General features: G+C 38.6%; 1 protein-coding gene, 1 long non-coding RNA gene and 1 pseudogene across 11 annotated transcripts in view; all 3 read left to right on the top strand.

Moving 5' to 3' along the window:
• LOC147835440 (uncharacterized) overlaps positions 1-20,000 on the top strand; it is a 456,431-nt gene that overhangs the window by 264,732 nt on the left and 171,699 nt on the right. The window lies entirely within an intron of this gene.
• tanc1b (tetratricopeptide repeat, ankyrin repeat and coiled-coil containing 1b) overlaps positions 1-20,000 on the top strand; it is a 326,871-nt gene that overhangs the window by 272,052 nt on the left and 34,819 nt on the right. For all 10 annotated transcript variants that reach the window (XR_015499911.1, XR_015499912.1, XR_015499913.1 and 7 more), the window contains 4 exons: positions 6,882-6,990; positions 9,374-9,496; positions 13,924-14,160; positions 16,630-16,812. Coding sequence is in view for 7 of the 10 variants with exons in the window: in XM_087268444.1 (XP_087124570.1) it covers positions 6,882-6,990; positions 9,374-9,496; positions 13,924-14,160; positions 16,630-16,812 (652 nt within the window). In the remaining 3 variants the exon portion in view is untranslated. The remainder of the gene's footprint in view (positions 1-6,881; positions 6,991-9,373; positions 9,497-13,923; positions 14,161-16,629; positions 16,813-20,000) is intronic.
• LOC147842457 (uncharacterized) lies at positions 7,313-8,899 on the top strand (annotated as a pseudogene).

Genomic DNA, 20,000 nt, shown 5'->3' with positions numbered 1-20,000 from the left:
GGCTAATAATTCTTCAATAATGGCTTCAACTATATATATATATACACACACACACACACACACACACAGACAGACAGACAGACAGACAGACAGAGAGATAGACGGACGGACGGACGGACGGATGGACGGACGGACAGACAGACAGACAGACAGACAGACAGACAGATAGATAGATAGATAGATAGATAGATAGATAGATAGATAGATAGATAGATATGCGCTCATAACTGAAGCGCTTTGGGTGTATGGCCCTACACAGTAAACGCGGTTTATAAAATAAATACACAATACACACACTTAATGTACGTCTTTACTTTGACAGCTCTGTTAACACTCTGGAGTCCTGCAGTGAATTCAGAGTTTCTAGCTCCATTCATCACAGTGGAAGAAGCACACCGAAGCGCCTTTAATGCCAAAGCAAAACACTCTGACTTCATTCACATATTTGATATTTAGCTGCGAATGTTGCTGTCTTTCATCTGTGTTGATCTGCGGACACACAGCTGAATTTACTGGCTTCATTAAAACAGGAACAGGAGTGTGTGAGATTGAACACAGGCTGATTATTCTGCTGTGTGTGTGTGTGAGACGCCAGATCTGTCTTCACAGCCGCTAATGAAATATCTTGATCTCCTTGATGATGATGAAAGCCAGGGCTGATTTAAAATGCCTCTGCAACATCCCGTTTCCTCTTATTTAATTACGTCGAAATATATAACCAGCACAGCTTTGATAACAGTCAGATGTTACTGGGCGAATCTTACCAGATGTAGCCTTATCTGAGAGTTAAATCACTTTAAAACAGTTTTAAGACTTAAAAGTTGAAATGAGTTATAATTATTCATGAAGTTCAATATTTTTTGTAAATGTTTTAAGTAAAATGTTGTGTTTTGTAACTTTAGCCATCATTTTAAAACACTTTTTTTATTATTATAAACTAATAATAATGACAGCCGACACGGTGGCGCGGTGGGTAGCCCAATTGCCTCACAGCTAGAAGGTCGCTGGTTTGAGGCCCCACTGGATCAGGTGGCGTTTCTGTGTTGGCGTGGGTTTCCTCCGGGTGCTCCGGTTTTCCCCACAAGTCCAAAGACATGCGGTATAGGTGAATTGGTGGGCTAAATTGTCAGTAGTGTTTGAGTGTGTATGAGATTGTATGGATATTTCCCAGTGATTGGTTGCACCTGGAAGGGCATCCGCTGCGTCAAAACATATGCTTGATAAAGTGGTGGTTAATTCCGCTGTGGCGACCCCAGATTAATAAAGGGAAATGGGCTCATCTTCCAGCTACAGTTGTGTTACCATGTTTGAATCCATTTAGCTGATCTCTGGGTCTGGAAGGAGCACGTTTAGCTTAGCTTAGCATAAATAATTGAATTAGATTAGCTTATTAGCATCTCCAAGGGTCCGTTTACACTGCCAGGTAAATGCGACCCAATTCTGATTATTTGCTCATATGTGACACAGATCGAATCTGTTTTATGACCGTGTTAACACGAAAAAAAAAAAAAAAAAAACGCATGCATTCAGATTGTTACGGCCCAAACTCAAAACTGGCTCGAATAACAACAACAATCAAGGTTTGAGCCGAACATATGGAAGACACAGACGTTTGAATTGTGAAATTGACGTTCCGTCAATACGTTTAATTTTCCGTAAATCATAAGTTTTCAAAAGACAAAACATTAACAAAAATCAAGTAGACAGGTAGGGCAGCTAAGGTAAACAGGTCTCTGACTAAACTGTTTTAAATGGACAGATCTTACCTAACTCCCGTGAAAAGGAATAAAAAATAGGTGAGTCTTCCGGGCCACTGCTTACCTTCGCTAAACTAAATAAATAACAAAACGTGACTATGAAAAATAAACCCCTACCTGCTACAAAACAAAGTATCAAAGTAAACAAACTAGTTAACACATTACGAACTAAGAATCAAAAGATTGACATGAACAAAACACTTAATTGAGCGGCATCTAGATGATCGCCTGGCTTGCGGAGCACCATCAGCCAGACCGCCTGAGCGCAAGCCACCACCGAGCTGAGGGAGGGCGAGAGACTGCAAGATAGAGAAAGAGACAGAGACGCCATTGCTGTCAGCCTTATACAGTGGGAATCCCCAGTGACGTCACGGGCATCATCCAATCCTGGATAAGCCGGGTGAAACAATCCTCCTAGAACTCGAAGCACAAACCAGCAATAAATAGATTAAATAACACAGACCCACGTAACACAGATATTTAGAGATCGGTTTCAGACCCTCTTCAAATGTGGAAATAAATCAGATATAAATGTGACTATCATGTAAACAGGCAGATCAGTTTTATTGAGTCATTCAGTTTTGTACGTCATTAAACTTGCAACAATAGCCCCTTTCACACATACAGACCTTTCCGGAAAGGTTGTATGTGTGAACAGGCCCTTTTTGAAAATACCGGTAAATTCGTTCTGGCTATTTTCCGAAAGAGAAGTTGTAACATTACCGGTAATTTGTCGGAATGCTGCGATGTGTGAATGCAGAAGGAAGATTGCCGGAAAGAGCGCATGCACATCTAGAACGTGCTGACGAGAAATGTCTGCTTTAGCCAATCAGAACAGTCAGGCGCATTCACGTGCGCACAGTTTGTGAGAATAAAAGCCTTTGAATATTTTTCCAGACACTTTTAGCTGCTAGATGTTAGTCAGATGTTTCTATGTTCCTTCTTAATGCCAACTGTGTAAATAATTATCGATAAAATATTTATGATAATCCGTTGTTTGTTTACCTTCAAGCTTTTGACATATCATGAACATCTCAACATGCGAAAGCGTTCCTCTATATGTTTTCATACTGATCCATCCAAAGAGTTTGTAATGTAGTCAAATGTTTACAAACACAAGCGCAGCCGTTTAGAGCTCATTTGTGGTGAATGATGTCAGAATTTACCGGCATTTTGCGATGGATGTGTGAATGCTCTTTTCCGGAAAAATTCCGTAACGTCCTCGCCTGTGTGAACAGCGCTTTTTTGAATATACCGGTAAAGTAGTTCCGGAAATTTTCCGGATATTTACCAGTATCACTAGCCCTTTTCACACGGTGATACCGGTAAATATCTGGAAAATTTCCGGAACGACTTTACCGGTATATTCAAAAAAGCGCTGTTCACACAGGCGAGGACGTTACGGAATTTTTCATTCACACATCCATTCCAAAATACCGGTAAATTCTGACATCATTAACCAGAAATGAGCTCTAAACGGCTGCGCTTGTGTTTGTAAACATTTGACTAAATTACAAACTCTGTGAATGATCAATATTGTGAACAACTTTCGCAGGATCACTTTCACATGTCGAGATGTTCATAATATGTGCGTGTGCAGGCGCTCACAGGCTGTTTCACAGGCACACGCAAAGCTTGGAAGGTAAACAAACAACGGCTTATCATAAGCATCTCATCGATGATTATTTACACAGTTGGCATTAAGAAGAACATATAAATGTGATCTGACTAACTTCTAGCAGCTAAATGTGTCTGGAAAAATATTCAAAGGCTTTTATCCTCACAAAACTACCTAAACGAGCTCCTGCCAGATCCATTAATTTGGTTGAATGAATTTTAAAAAATGGTAAAAAAATAAACTTTTATTGGTCATGACACCCCCCACTTTCGGTTAAAGTCTACTTCAGAATTTTTTCAAAAGATGCATGATTAATGGGCATGGAGCTCTGCAAGCATCGGGCAGGAGTGGGCGTAGCCAGCAGGGGAGAAGGTGAGCGAACAACTTTGTTGTCAGTTAGCTTACAAAATGAGACACAAACCGTGAGGAGACGCATGAGTTTATAGTTTACAAAGATAAAATGCAAAGAAATTAACAGTGATTTAATGCCCTGCTACATTTGTTATTCGCAATTTCACATACACATAACCACAATTTATATCATTATAAAGATAAGTGTGTTCATATAAACACCATAAATAAGGACTTCTCCCTCAATCCCCGTATCCAGCAGACTCAGTGCAGCAGGTCTCCTGACCTGTCTATTTTAACCATTAGCCCTGCTGGTAATCTGGAGGATTTAGGCGAACACAGCAGCACAGTGATGTGTCTGAATGTGAACGAACTCCTGATAAAAGACAGCGTCCGCCATTCTCTAATTCTCGTGCTGCTCTCCCGACAAAAATGCTTGCAGCACACACAGCTTTGCTGTATGATCGGCCCTGACAAGATCGCGGGGAAAAACATGCAACAAACCGCGTGGATCATGGAAACAAACGCATATGAGCCTTCATAAACGGCTAAATGCTTTGTGCCGTGGGTCCATGTCTCACAGCTCGGGCTTGACTCTGGCAGGTCTGGCAGGTCTCATGAATAATTAAGCAGCCGGCTCTTCTCATAGGATAAGAAACTCCGCTATGAATAATAATGAGAAACTGACGTGTCATCATTGCACTTGCAGTACTGCGCTTCGTCGCCAATTTTGATCCCGCCCCAAAAATCATTTTAAACCCGGAAGCTGAAATTAGCTGACAAAAGCTCAAAATTATCCAGTTTTCCCCACAATTAAAGCTGACAGCTGCTAACATTCCCTTAACTGATGCTCAACACACACAAATCTGTTAATAAAAAAAAAAGGTTCTCCAGGGTGTCCTGAACCTTTAAAATGAGCTTAGTTTCACTTTAAACACAGCAGTGACTACACAAATCCAATGTGTCTTGAATGATGTTTGATCAACCATAATGCGGACGCAACATTGACTATTACTGGTGCACAAATTGCGATATGGATGCTGAAACGATATATTGTGCGGCCCTAAGCTGCGTCCCAAATGGCACACTAAACACTATGCACTCATGCACTATGTACTTATGCACTTACACACTCAACAGGATAGTGTATGTATGTAGTGGCGTCCCAAATGGCACACTAATGTTTTTTTACTAAGCGGAAATTCATTCCGTTTCCTTGATGACGTTTGACGGTCGCCAAATCAGTGAAATTAACGACTGAACTACCAAATAATATCTGCCGTGAATGTAACCGCATTCACCATCGGGAGGCGCTATAATCACTCTCGTAGGAGAATTTTGCGTTCACCATCCAGAATAAAGTTATTCAATATGTGCGTCCGATAGCTCCGCCCCTTCCGCTACGTTAGCAAACCTGCGGTCGTTGAGTGCGTGAAGTGTTCATCATTACACACTTCATTTTAGCGGCTGATTGATTGCATCATCCGGGTAATTAAAGTGCACTTATTATTTTTAGAGTTTTCAGTGTGAACACACTACTTACACTGTTTATACTACAAAATGGCGTAGAATAGTGCATAAGTGTGCGATTTGGGACGCAGCTCTAGACTGCAGTTTTAGCAGTTTGGCTATAATTGGGATTCTGTCTGCTTCCTGTCCGCCTTTTGTGGTCTGTTGAATCTCTGATTGGCCCATCGGTGTCCCATTGATCGGCTGAACTCTCTCCAGGTCCAGACTAGAAATACTGGCTCTGAAACTGAGGGACTTGTAGAAAAGTTCCCTGTTGAAAGAGGGAGAAAAGAAAGCAGTTTAATGGAGAGGAGATGTAGAGCTGATCAAAGCGGCGGCATTCATGCGTGGCCTTTTAATGAAGCTGGGTTAATTAACACCAGCGAGAGCCGGGGAACACTAAAGCCGTCTATTCCTGCCTTCTCCTGTGTTTAACAGGGGCGCCGATCCAGACGGAGCAAACACAGAGCGCTTTCACTGCCTTGCATCAAATGCCGCTTTATACAGAGCTCGCAGGCCATGATTTACCTCAAGAGGAGCTCATTTGATCTCGCAGATTAGGAGATTTGACCTCAAATTAATTTGAGTTGGTTTTGCATTCAAATGTGGCATATTTAGAAAGGCAGAAAGCGACTTGAAAAGGCTCTTGTGTTCGGTACTGCTGTTCTCACAGGAAGGGTTCATTCACACCAAGTGCGTATTTGCTTATAAAAATGTGAGAAGCAGCACTTCAGACTGGTTTGATAAAGCCACTGAGCGCCTGTAAACAGAAACTTGCAAAGAAACTGAAGCCGCCTTTCCACTGCACATGACGTTCGGACACAACTGTTGGAATACGCCCCCTTGTTGCCATCACACAGAATTTTCAGTTTTGTCATGCACCAAATAGGAGAAAAGCTGATTCTCACAGTGTCTGAAAATCCGATTTTATATGACACAACTCTAGAGTCCTATAGGGCAGTGTTTCCCGACCTTGTTCCTAAAGGCACACCAACAGTACATATTTTGGATGTCTCCCTTATCCGATTCATTAATTTCACTTGCAAAGAAACTGAAGCCGACTTTCGACTGCACATGACATTCTGACACGACGGTTGGAATACGCCCCCTTGTGGCAGTCGCACAGAATTTTCAGTTTTGTCATGCACCAAATAGGAGGAAAGCTGATTCTCACATGGCCCGTTTCCACTGAGTGGTACGGTACTGTTCGGTTTTGTACGCTTTTATGGCCGTTTCCACTGTCAATAAGCGTACCAAACCGTACCACTTTTTCGGCACCCTTTCGAAAGGGTCCCAAAAACGAGAAAGGGTAGAATGGCCATTCTTTTTGGACTGGCGGCTGGCCTGACCGCAGTCAAAATTCGCTCTCTTTGACTTCTCCGTCATCATTTGTTTCACCTTTGCAGGGATGGGTTTTAATGTTGTAACTAATGATTTGATTCCTTTCCCACGCTAATCGAAATGCATCACATTCACTGCGCAAGCCTGGCCCGACTGGACCCCGTCTAAAATGATAGAAATTAAGCCCGTCGGGTGAAGTCGTGTTCGGGCACAGATCTTCAGCTCTATTTTAGTGTGTTTTAAGGCAGATGAGGAGTGCTGTGGGACATGTATTTACGTGCGTCTGCGTGTGTGTATGTGTGCAGGAGTGGACACGCACTGATGGCCTTCATGTTGTCGAGGCAGGAGGGAAAGTTAAACAGACAGCAGACGATGGAGTTGGGACATCACATCCTGAAAGCACACATCTTCAAGGTGTCTGTCTGTCTTTCACTCTGAATGTCTGTCTGTCATTCGATCTATCTGTCTGGCTGTCATTCTGTATGTCTGTCATTCTGTCTGTCCGTCTGCCATTCTATTTGTCTTCCTTTCTATTTGTCGTCTGTCTGCCATTCTGTCTGTCTTTCATTCTAAATGTCTGTCATTCAATCTCTGTCTGTCTGGCTATCATTATGTCTTTCATTCTCTCTGTCGGTCATTCTGTCAGTCAGTCATTCTGTCTGTCTGTCTGTCTGTCTGATCATCTGCCATTCCGTCTGTTTGTCTGTCATTCTGTAAATCTGTCTGTCATTCTGTCTGTCTGTCTTGTCTGTTTGTTTGTCTGATCATCTGCCATTCTGTCTGTTTGTCTGTCATTCTGTATGTCTGTCTGTCGTTCTGTCTGTCTGTCTTTCTTTCTATCTGTCATTATGTGTGGCTGTCTGTCATTCTATTTGTATGTCTGTTCGTCTGTCCATTTGTCTGTCTTTCTGTCTGTCATTGTTTCCTTTTGCCTGTGATTCTGTCTATCTGTCTTTCTGTATGTCATTATGTATGTCTGTTTGTCAATCTATTTGTCTGTCTGTCTGTCTGTCTGTTTCTGTCATACTGTCTGTATGTCTATCTGTCTGTCTGTTATTATGTATGTCTGTCGTTCTATTTCTATGTCGTTCTGCCTGTCATTCTTTCTTTCTGTCTGTCAATATGTCTCTGCTATTCTACTTGTTTATCTGAGTTTCTGTCAATCTATTTGTCTGTCTGTCCATCTGTCTGTCATTCTATTTGTCTGTCTGTCATTCTTTCTGTCTGTCATTATGTATTTCTGTCTGTCTGTCTGTCGTTCTAATTGTCTGTTTGTCTGTCTGCCATTCTGCATGTCTGTCTGTCATTCTATTTCTCTGTCGTTCTGCCTGTCATTGTTTCCTTTTGTCTGTCTGTCATTATGTATGTCTCTTTGTCATTCTATTTGTCTGTCTGTCTGTTTTTGTCATTCTGTCTGTCTGTTATGTCTTTCTGTTATTATGTCTGTCTGTTATTATGTTTGTCTGTCATTCTATTTGTCTGTCTGTCTGTCTGATCATCTGTCATTCTGTCTGTTTGTCTGTCATTCTGTATGTCTGTTTGTTGTTCTGGCTGTCATAATGTGTGGCTGTCTGTTATTCTATTTGTTTATCTGTCTGTCTGTCATTCTTTCTGTCTCATTATGTATGTATGTTTGTATGTATGTATGTATGTCTGTCGTTCTATTTGTATGTCTGTCTATCTGTCTCTCTGTCTGTCATTCTATTTTTCTGTCTGTCTGTCTGTCTGTCTGTCTGTCTGTCTGTCTGTCTGTCTGTCTGTCTGTCTTTCTATTTTGGTCTGCTCTGTATTTGTCTGTCTTTCATTCTGTCTGTCATTCTATCTGTCCGTATGTCTGTCATTCAATTTGCCTGTCTGTCTCTCATTCTGTATGCATGTCTCTTTGTCTGTCTTTCTTTTTGGTCTGTTTTTTCGTATTAGTCTGTCTTTCATTCTGTCTATCTGTCATTCTTTTTGATTTTCTGTTTTTTTTTTGTCTGTCGTTCTATGTATCGGTTTATCTGTCTGTCTTTAAGTTGTCCACATGTCTGACTGTCTTTTTGTCTTTCCCTCTGTTTGTCTTTTTTATCAGTCTGTATTGTTGTTTCTGTCTGTCTGTCTGTCTGTCTGTCGTGTTTGTCTCTGAATTTCTCATCGTCATTTAATTTTGTCATTCTTTCTATCAGCCTGTCTGAACTTCATATCACTCCTCTCTCTTATCGGTATTAGACTTATATGACGGACACGAAACACATATCACTTTTAAAATGCAAACATCTTGTATGTCTTGTTTTGTAAAGTAATGTTAAACATAAATATAAAGTTTTTTTTAGATCAGTCTTAAAGATATTAATAAGCTAGTGTGCTCTAAAACAGTGACAGAATTTGCATTTAGAAGATATAAACCTGATATAGACATCCAAAGCTTTGTCATTTATGCCTAAATTCATTAATAATTGTTTTAACATCTCGTCATACTCGAGTTTCTCAACAAATCTTCTGGCCAATCAAAATCTCTCTAGTATCTGACATACAACGCCCACTTCAAGACGCTTCTCATTTGCTTTTCATTTGATGAGATTGAGTTCAGTCACCCCCACTGGCAGAGCTGTGATAAAAAAAACAAAATGCTATTGGCTTTTTTAAAGGGGAGGAGCTAATATATGCCCCACCCTCTCTTCATGTTTCAGTTGAGATTATGTCAAACATCGATTAAAAAAAATAAACATTTCAAAGGACTTCACGGGACCTTTAAAGACATAAATGTTTATCTCTCTGTGTGTGTTTGACGCAGTGTGCTTATCTATCTCTTTTCAAGGGTTTGAGTAAGAAGATCGGCGTGTCGTCTAGTGTTCTGCAGGCCTTGTGGATCAGCTGCAGTACTGATGGTCTTTCTGCTGCTTTAGCCTCCCTGAGAAACCTCTACACACCCAACGTCAAGGTTAGCACTCGCTGTTTCCTCCTGCAGTCTTTGGTATGGATGTTTTTCCCAATCATTTTCTCCATTGTGTGTGTTTTTTAAAGCTGTTAAACTGTATGTAGCGGTCATCTTCATGTAATAGCTGCTGTCATTGTGACTCACTAGCTCTGTTTCCATCCAAGGTTGCAAATGTACTTGATGGGCATAATTAGGATATCACAGTAAAGATCCGTAGTCCTGTTTGTTCAAGAGAATAATAATCGTCACTTCCTGGGAAACTACTATTGCAATATATAAATACAAAATCCTAATTCCATTTAATTCCATTCATTCATTCATTTCATTATTATTTCATTTTATTATCATTTAATTTTATTGTCATTTCGTTTCAGCTAAATACATAATTACAAACATGTCATTTTAATAAATTCATACTTGTGTTTGATTTTTTCATGTCATTTTAGCTCAATTTTTAATTACAAAACTGCCATTTTCAGCCATTCATTCATTATTTTCTTTTAATTTTTGTCATTTCTTTTGAGCCAACATATAATTGCAAAAATGCAATTTCCATTCATTTATTCATTCATTCATTTCATGATTATTTAATTGTGTTGTCATTTCATTTTAGCTCTATATATAATTACAAAATGTAATTTCGTTTATTTATTTAGTCATTTAAATTTCCATTCATTCATTCATTCATTCATTCATTTATTCATTCGTTCATTTCGTTATTTAATTGTGTTGTCATTTTATTTTAGCTGAATATATAATTCCAAAAATGTAATTTCTATTTAGTCATTTCAATTTCATTCATTCATTTTATTAATTCATTAATTTCATTTATTATTTAATTGAATTATCATTTTATTTTATTGTAATTTCATTTTAGCTCCATATATATTTATAACAATGTCGTATTCATTTAGTCATTCCATTATTATTTCATTTAATTTTGTCATTTAGTTACTGTCTGTTTAGTATACAATTACAAAAATACAATTTTCATTAATTGATTGATTGATTGATTGATTGATTGATTGATTGATTGATTATTTCATTTAATTTAGTCATTTCATTTTAGCAACTATATAATTACAAAATGTGATTTCCATTCATTCATTCACTCATTCACTCATTATTTTACTGTCTTTTCATTTTAGATCAATATATAATTACAAAATGCAGTTTTCATCCATTCATTCGGTCATTTCAATTTTATTTATTCATTCATTCATTTTCTTATTTTATAAAAATTTCATTTTAGCTCAATATTTAATTTAAAAACGCAATTTCCATCCAGTCATTCATTCATTCATTCATTCATTCATTCATTCATTCATTCATTCACTTCATTATTCTTTAATCTTATTGTCATTTCATTTTAGAACAATATATAATTACAAAATGCAATTTTTATCCATTCATTCGGTCATTTCAATTTCATTCATTCATTTATTTATTCATTCATTTTCTTATTTTATTGAAATTTCATTTTAGCTCAACTTTTAATTTAAAAATGCAATTTTCGTTAATTCATTCTTAATGAATTAATGGAAATTGCATTTTTAAATTAAAAATTGAGCTAAAATGAAATTTCAATAAAATAAGAAAATCCATTCATTAACTTCATTATTCTTTAATCTTATTGTTACTTCATTTTATATCAATATATATCAATCAATTTCATTTTATATTTATCAATATATAATAAAAAAATCATTTTATTCATTTATTCAGTCATTTTAATTTCCATTGATTGATTGATTGATTCATTCATTCATTCATTTATTCCATTATTTAACTGGATTGTCATTTCATTTAAAAAAAAAAAAAAAAAAAAGGTTATTTCCATTCAGTCTTTTTAATTTCATTCATTATGCCCCTGGTAAATATCCGGAAAATTTACAGAACGACTTTACCAGTAAGCTCAACGGAACTTATGGAATTTTTAAAATTCATTCATTCATTCATTCATTCATTCAATATTATCTAATTTCATTATTGCATTTAAATGTATTTTAATTTTAGCTCAATACATAATTATAAAAATGTCATTTGCATTCATTAATTTCATTATTTATTCATTTTTATCATCATTTCATTTTATTGTCATTCAATTTCTGCTCAATATTTATTTACAAAAATGTAATTTGCATTTATTCATTCATTATTATTTTATTTTTATGTGATTTTATTTTAGTTTAATCTATATTGACAAAAATGCAATTTCCATTACTTTCTTTGCTTCCTTCCTTCCTTCCTTCCTTCCTTCCTTTAATTTCATTATCAATTAATGTTATTGTTATTTCATGAACCACACAATTATGCAATACATAAAAAGAAAACAAGAATAGATCTGTAAAATAATTAGTAAATAGGTAAATAAATAAATAAACAAAATTAATAAGCGACCCCTCACGAATAGACTAAGCCGAAGGAAAATAAATGAATGAAGTAAAATTAATTAATTTAATATATTAAAAAATGGAATAATAATAATAATATCTTTGTAGAACAGTATAAAGAGAAAATTTGAGAAATTTAAGAAAGGATTAAAGAAAAAAGCTTTCTCGGTCTCTCCATCTCTCTCTCTCTTCTTCAAGGTGGTGTCTAAATCTCCTCGTGTGGTTTTAGTAAATAAAACAAATTAGATTTGCAGGCGTTTGCCGTGCAGCCTCTGGGGCCGTGCGTTCGCTGCTGATTAAACGTTTGTTATTCATCCGCTTCTCAAAGGCAGAATCCAGGCTGATTAATGACTGCGACTCAATGTGCTGGAGCTCTTAATGAAGCTGTGCATTGTGATCAGCATGCTTTTCCAATCAGCACTTTGTTCTCGCTGAACTTTAAGCACAGGACGAGGTATTGTTTCACACAGAAATTACAAGCAGCGCTGAAAATCACTCTGCATTTCAGAGATACACTTGAAGGAAAAGTCTGATGTTTCAGAGAGCAGCTGTCAAACATATGCATCTAAACCAGCCCCGGTCCAACAATCATATATATATACAGCTAAAGTCTGAATTATTAGCCCTCCTGTATATCTTTTTCCTCAATTTCTGTTTAACGGAGAGCAGATTTCTTTAACACATTTCTAAATATAATAGTTTTAATAACTCATCTCTAATAACTGATTTATTTTATCTTTGCCATTATGACAGTAAATAATAATAGACTAGATATTTTTCAAGACACTTCTATACAGCTTAAAGTGACATTTAACGGCTTAACTAGGTTAATTAGGTTAACTAGGCAGGTTAGGGTAATTAGGCAAGTTATTGTATAACAATGGTTTGTTCTGATAATATTGTAGGTATGGTATACAGTTTAACCCAAAGAATGACCAGTCTGTCAGATGTAGAAGAGCCGGAGTCGGAGATTTAAATAAATAAATGAAGTTTACTGAAGATAGTTTGCAGTTTCATGAGCAGAAGCCAGCTTCAACACTCGCAATGACTTCCTAGGCCACTCTGCTTACAATCACCAATCAATAACAATTATACTCTTACATAGCGTCATTAACTGCGTCATACATGTAGGTGTTCTAACCTGATTGCTTAAAACACAGATTCACAGAATCACTTTAAAAGAATTAACCGTAAAATAGCAAAATCACTTTAGACAGTATTAGGGAGAATCATCTGAATCACCTTTTGAACTGCATCCCAATCATCACAAATATTGCAGAAGACCTATTAGAACCCGCATAGACTCTCACAGAAATTAGTCAAGTTTGGTGCTGCCCATTACATTACAAACCACAGGAGAGGGCAAATTCTCCAGCAGGATAGCGCTCCTTCTCATACTTCAGCCTCCACATCAAAACTCCTGAAAGCAAAGAAGGTCAAGGTGCTCCAGGATTGACCTGCCCAGTCACCAGACATAAACATTATTGAGCATGTCTGGGATAAAATGGAGGAGACATTAAAGATTAATCCAAAGAGTCTTGATGAACTCTGGGAGTCCTGCAGGAACAGTTTCTTTGCCATTCCAGATGACTTTATTAATCAGTGATTTGAGTCAGAGATGTATGGATGCAGTCCTCCAAGCTCATGATGGAGTCAGACACAATATTCATTCTGTCTCCACTGCAGCAGGACTTTGTATTCTATACTGGACATTATTTCTGTTCAGTGAGAAGCAAAGTCAGAGCTTATTGTCCTAATTAAATCATTCAAAATTAATGCATGATCCTATTTTATTGTGGTAAAATAAGCGTAATCAAGAAGCCTTTGCCTCTTATATAAGTCACCACTGATACCAAATGATCAACTAGAAGTCAAGTTATTATTTGCTGTTCCTAAAAAATGGAAAGGTGACCAGACTTTTGTCAGGTAGTGTAGTTTTGTACTATATATGCATATATGTAGAAATATATTGATAGAAATGCATTATTTCCTTTACATTAATGTTGATTTTTTTTCTATGTGTGTGTGTTCGCGCAGGTGAGTCGTCTGCTGATGCTGGGAGGAGCCAATGTGAACTACCGTACAGAAGTGCTGAATAACGGGCCGGTGCTGTGCGTTCAGTCCCACCTCGGGCATCAGGAGATGGTGGCTCTGTTGCTGGAGTTTGGAGCAAATGTGGACGTGCTGTCAGAAAACGGCATGAGCGCTCTTTGTTACGCTGCAGCCGCTGGTCATCTGGAGCTGATCAGTCTGCTCTGCAAAAGAGGAGCCAAGGTCAGCCAATAAAATCACTCAAATACTGTCAGTTTTTGTCACCCAAATCTAAATATATCACTATACTGTCACATGACCGTCAATGAAAAGTTTGTGAATGACATGTCAGAGGTGGCTGTTGCTTGAGAATCTGTATGCAGGATCATCTGTTTGCCTGCATAGTGTGAGAAATGAACTGCAGTTGAACTTGTCACAAAATTAAAGGGCCATTTTTTGTAATAATATGCAAAAGGTACACAAATTAGGATCACATACAAATGGAAGAAAAAGAGAGGAAAAAAACAACAACAAAGAACTGATGTAAAAAAAAACAAGGCAGGTGTGCGTACGTGCATGTGTGCGCATGTAAAGGTAACTTTTGGGATGCCATGTTGAGCCTTGTTGCACTGAAAATATAATATTTTGTACTTATTCCCTTTTATCTTTTTAGATATTAATCTGAATTGAATCGCTCGGTTCGCAATGCGTACCGAACCGAAAGTCTCATACCGAACAGTTCAATACGAATACGCGTATCGTTACGCCCTTAATACATATATATATATATATATATATATATATATATATATATATAATTAGCGCTGTCAAAATTAGTGCGTTAACGCATGCGATTATTTTAAATAATTAACACGTTAAAATAAATTAACGCAATTAACGCAGATGCAGGTTTTTTTTTTACTTCCTGTTGTGGTGGACGTGTGTTTAACATGCAAGAAATGTGGATAAGACCAAGGAAGCACTTTTTGAAGGCAAGTTTCAGTATAAAACAATTAGTCGCATCACCAGGCTCTCCAAAGTTTCATGCAATTTCGGTTGTTTCATTTCTAACTTTCGACTTCTGTTGTAAGTTAATACCGCATGGCGAACAGAAAGAAAATCCTCCGCATTTCGTGACTCGGTGTTCCTTTAAGGTAATAAAATCACTGCTTAGGCTACATGGTAGACTTTTATTAAGAGTTTAATCTTAATCATATTAAAATCAGAGTATTGGTGTCTTATGTAAATGTACTCAGAAAGTCTCTGGTGAAGTCGCGAGCTGTCAAAGACAGGGCATTACTTTGCCTTTCAGCATGAGCCCTCCAAGTTTAGCATGTTTTCTCATTATAAATGCAACGAAAGCGTATGCTTCGCGTTGTTGTGTCAGAATCCTAGTGAAATACAGTAATACTTTAGGACGCTTAGTTTAAGCAAATTTGATGAACGTGATCATGCGTGTTGAATCTGAGGGGAGTCGCTCCAGTATGGAAGGCCGTTGGGGCCAAAACGTCTGCAGTGTTTGTGTGTGTGTCTGTGTGTGTGTCTGTGTCAGGCCCATTGAGGGGTGTCAGGGGGGGAGTGAGCGACGTATCTGAGTAGGAGCGTGTGCGCGAGACGTACCTGAAGGACGGTGGGGGTGAGTTGCGCGCGACATAGGCTACCTGAAGAGCTAGGAGGGATGCTTTGGAGAGGGGTGTGCAATGTATATAACGACCGGTTTGCGAGAGATTCTCATTCATTTGCGGGAATTTGGGAGTCTCTGTGCACTTGCGGGATACTCCTAGTCTTAGCAACTGGATGAATGTAAAGGAGGATTAAGCTAAATTGTTTCTACTCTATAATTAATGTTCTCAACTCACAGCAATAAAACTTTACAATGAGTGCAACAGTTTGTATTCTATAGTTTATTATTATAATTTTTCTTTTTCCATATCTGCAATTTTAATTTTAATAAACAATTATATTTTGAATTTAAATAGTTTTTGTCTTGCGTTTACATTAATTTTACATTTTTTTTTACAAGTTTCAGTATTTTAAATGCGATTAATCGCGATAAATTTTTTTAAAAAGGTGCGATTAATAAATTTTTTTAATCGATTGACAGCACTAATATATATATATATATATATATATATATATATATATATAGACAACATGTATAACAATAGAATGTTGCCACAGCGGAATGAACCGCCAACTATTATGGCATGTTTTACACAACGGATACCTTTCCAGTCGTAACCCAGTACTATGGGCAATTCAGTTTATTCAATTCGCTTATAGCGCATGTCTTTGTACTGTGGGGTAAACCGGAGCATCCGGAGGAAACATGCAAACTCAAACCAGCAACCTTCTTGCTGTGAGGCCACAGTGTTAACCACTGAGCCACCGTGTTGCTACGAACTATGTACTATAAGATGTAAAACAGGATCATAAAAGTAACATTCAGAAAGCAGCTCATGTAATCACCTTGATCATAGTATTGTCTCATTCAGATTAAGGCAAATCATTCGATTACTGACGTCCATGTGAAGGTAGTCAGTGATTGAGTCAGATATGGCATCAGTTGTCATGCACTAGGACACACTAGAAGAAGAAACGATTGAATCTTACAGGCTCTCACTGTGTGTGTGTGTGTGTGTGTGCGTGTGCGTGTGTGTGTGTGTGTGTGTGTGTGTGTGTGTGTGCGTGTGTGTGTGTGTGTTGTGTCAGGTGGATCATGTGGATAAGAGCGGTCAGTGTGCGCTGGTTCATGCGGCTCTGCGGGGTCATTCAGAGGTCATCGAGTGTCTGCTGGAGCTGCACTGGAGCTCTGAGAGTCAGCAGGAGCACAGTCTGAAGAGCCGGGCCCTGCAGCAGGCACTCATCGCTGCCTGCAGTATGGGACACATTCATGTAAGTCAACACACACAGACACATACTTAATGAAACACACTCAGGCTACGTTCACACCGCGAGGCTTAAGCCTGGTTTAAACTTCTGCGTCAAGTAACCAGCGTAACCCACGGCGCATGCAACGCGCGTAGCTGTGCGTTTATACTTCTGCGCGCTGTCTCTGTTGGTCGGCATTAACACTTCCGAAACGCTAGTTGGCAGTGAGGTGTTGATGTTCCTCTGTGTCGAGTTTCTTCGCTGTTGTTGTGTTTTTCTGAACACTTCCGGGATGTACAAGTGACTCAAACTCGCTCATTTTGAGGCAGGAACCGGCGGACGTGCAACAACTTTAACTATGAGGTAAACACAAAACAAAACTTTCCATCCGGAGCTCCTTCACGGGACTCCACACTTGTAAACAATCGTTCCATCAGGCTCGCACCATTCGTGCAGCTCTCTGACCCGCCCACACTCGTCAGCGCTACCAATCCGCCCAATCACAGAGCTTGCGCTATGCGTCGTTGCGACGTGTAGTTACATTTTTTGAGAGGTGCCTGTCAGCGACACCGATGGCCATGGTGTAGGACTATGCGTCAACGCACAGGCTGCACCGTAGCATACGCATGCGCTTGACGCAGAAGTATAAATCAGCCTTAAGTGCTCAAATGTGATTTTTTTTTTCTCAGATCTGCTGTTATAGATGTGGTCAATATCAGATTTGCAGTTTGAACAGATCACAGTCCTAAACTGACCCGCATGCGCAAAAGTACAATTACGGACAGCATACAATGGCTAATTATGCGCACAATGTGTGTTCTATATAAAGTAAGCTTGTTGTCTGATTATGCTTATATGATTATTGCCCTTTTCACAGACAACCGTGGTGTATTTCATGAACTGTAAAGGTTGTTCTGCTACTACTAATGTGTATTTCGGCATTTGAAATCTAATTTGTCACTTGTGATTGAACACATTGATCATTTGTGATGTTTGAAAACTATGGTGCGTGTCTTTCTGACCACTAGTGTAGTGAACTCATCATGGGTTAATGAGCAGTCACAGACTGAACTGGGAAGGTGGAGTTGGTTTATCTCTGTTTGTAGAGTCTTTTCATTTTACTTCGTTATAAACATCAGGCACGTGCGGAAGGAGGGTTAGGGTGCTCCAGCAGTTCCCCCCTAAAATGAAAGTGCCCCCTCCTTTGCGCATGGCTCCCCTATCCTCAACATCCTCGAAGCTTAGGTTAGGTTAAACTTTATTTGTCCCCGAGAAGAAATTTGTCTTGGGCAAAAAAGGTGCTAGAACATTGTCTGAACAGACAGTAAAAATAACTTGTTTTATTTAAAAATAAATAAAACAAAACAATTAAGAACAAACAGTTAAGAACATACATTCTTAGCTCTTCAGCTTCGCGATTAACCCGTTGTCCAATCGTAACCAGATTGGTTAATGCTGAGTTCAGACTGCATGATTTTCAAATCCATCCTACAGTGTAAACACAGCACAGACTGAACGCTAGCCCAGATGGTCATGCAGTGTAAAAACATCCTTGACGCGACTACTTTAAAAATCATGCAGTCAGCACAACAAGCACCAATTCTGCCTTCAAAATCTTTTTAAACATGAACAACCAACTCTCTGTGGTACAGTAATCGCCCTGTGTGCCCTTCTACTGTGCTGTGAGGAGTAGATGGTGTTTGCAGCACAGAATGATGACGCATGTCGCGCAAAGATTATGTAGTCACATGAAATCTGACATAACCGTTCACACTGCGGTCGCATTCCTGAACATCAGCTGCCTTATGTATCAATGCTGCGTACGCACAAAAACTTTGCGTACGCCAGATTTCACGCTCACGTTTGGATTTACTAACAATGAAATGAACGTGAGAATGTGCATTAGTCTACGCTAACCTCATGTGTGGTGTACGCACGTTTCTTATGTGTGTCTGTTTTATTTCCATTGGCGACTCCTAGAGGCAATTATGTTAAGTTGCACACTACAAAGTATCTTTGAGCCGTGCTTTGGCAGCTGTATAGGACGGGATCATCCGCATTTCTAGCAGGTATAAAAGGTTTCCATACCATGCAGTTGACCAGCCAAACATTAAAGCGCAACTTGCAGCAATCGCCGGTTTTCCCAATGTAATCGGAGCGATCAACCGCACGCACATTGCTATGAAGGCATCATCTGAAGACGTGAATCAGAAAGATTTCCATTCAATAAATGTGCAAATAATATGTGATGCTCAAATGCGCTTAAAGGTAATGGAAGATGAGATTCTGATTGGTTTATTCTCAAAACACACCTTTAACTCATTAAGAAAATAAACTCAACCCGTTTAGGCCATGTGCCACAGCGCAAAGCAGATTTTTCGTCCTTAAATTAGCAAAAGTGTATTCTGACACGCCCTGAATGTGTTTGCGCCCTGCGCTTTCCGCTTTGCACTTGGACCGTCAAAATAGAGCCCGTAGTGTGAAATCAGACACAGATCTGGGGCCCCATGCATGCAGACTTGCGTTGAATTCATCCTAAAATATTGCGTATGGACAAAGCTGTAAATGTGCGTACACAGTAAAAATTCAGATGTATAAAACACTGTGTACGCACATTTACAGCTTTGTCCATACGCAATATTTTAATATGAATTCAACGCAAGTCTGCGTGCATGGGGCCCCAGATCTGTGTCTGATTTCACACTACGGGCTCTATTTTGACGGTCCATGCGGAAAGCACAGGGCACAAACGCATTCAGGGCATGTCAGAATACACTTTTGCTAATTTAAGGACGAAAAATCTGCTTTGCGCTGTGGCACATGGCCTAAACGGGTTGAGTTTATTTTCTTAATGAGTTAAAGGTGTGTTTTGAGAATAAACCAATCAGAGTCTCATCTTCCATTACCTTTAAGAGCCAGTTGCGTCACGCCATAAGCACATTTGCTATTTACATGACGTAAAGTAAGTGTAAGTGGAAAAACTGAACATGTTCACTACCAACAAAACAGTTAAACAGAGCATCTACAGCGTGAGAATGAGAGATAAGGCATCTCATAATTCACTTTCACTTTCGCTCACGTGGATAGGGAAACCATGTACCAGAGACATCAATTAGCCTATAAATAATTATTTTGTTTGTTAAGCGCAAAGATTTGTTTCAAAACTATTTCTAATTTCAGTACTAATTTCCAGCAAACAAATAAATGAACAA

Source organism: Danio rerio, chromosome 9, assembly GCF_052040795.2.
Source record: "Danio rerio strain M-AB ecotype USA chromosome 9, GRCz13ab, whole genome shotgun sequence".
Lineage (NCBI taxonomy): Eukaryota > Metazoa > Chordata > Actinopteri > Cypriniformes > Danionidae > Danio > Danio rerio.
Note: the sequence above shows the minus strand (reverse complement) of the source record. Positions and strands in the feature narration are given on the sequence as shown.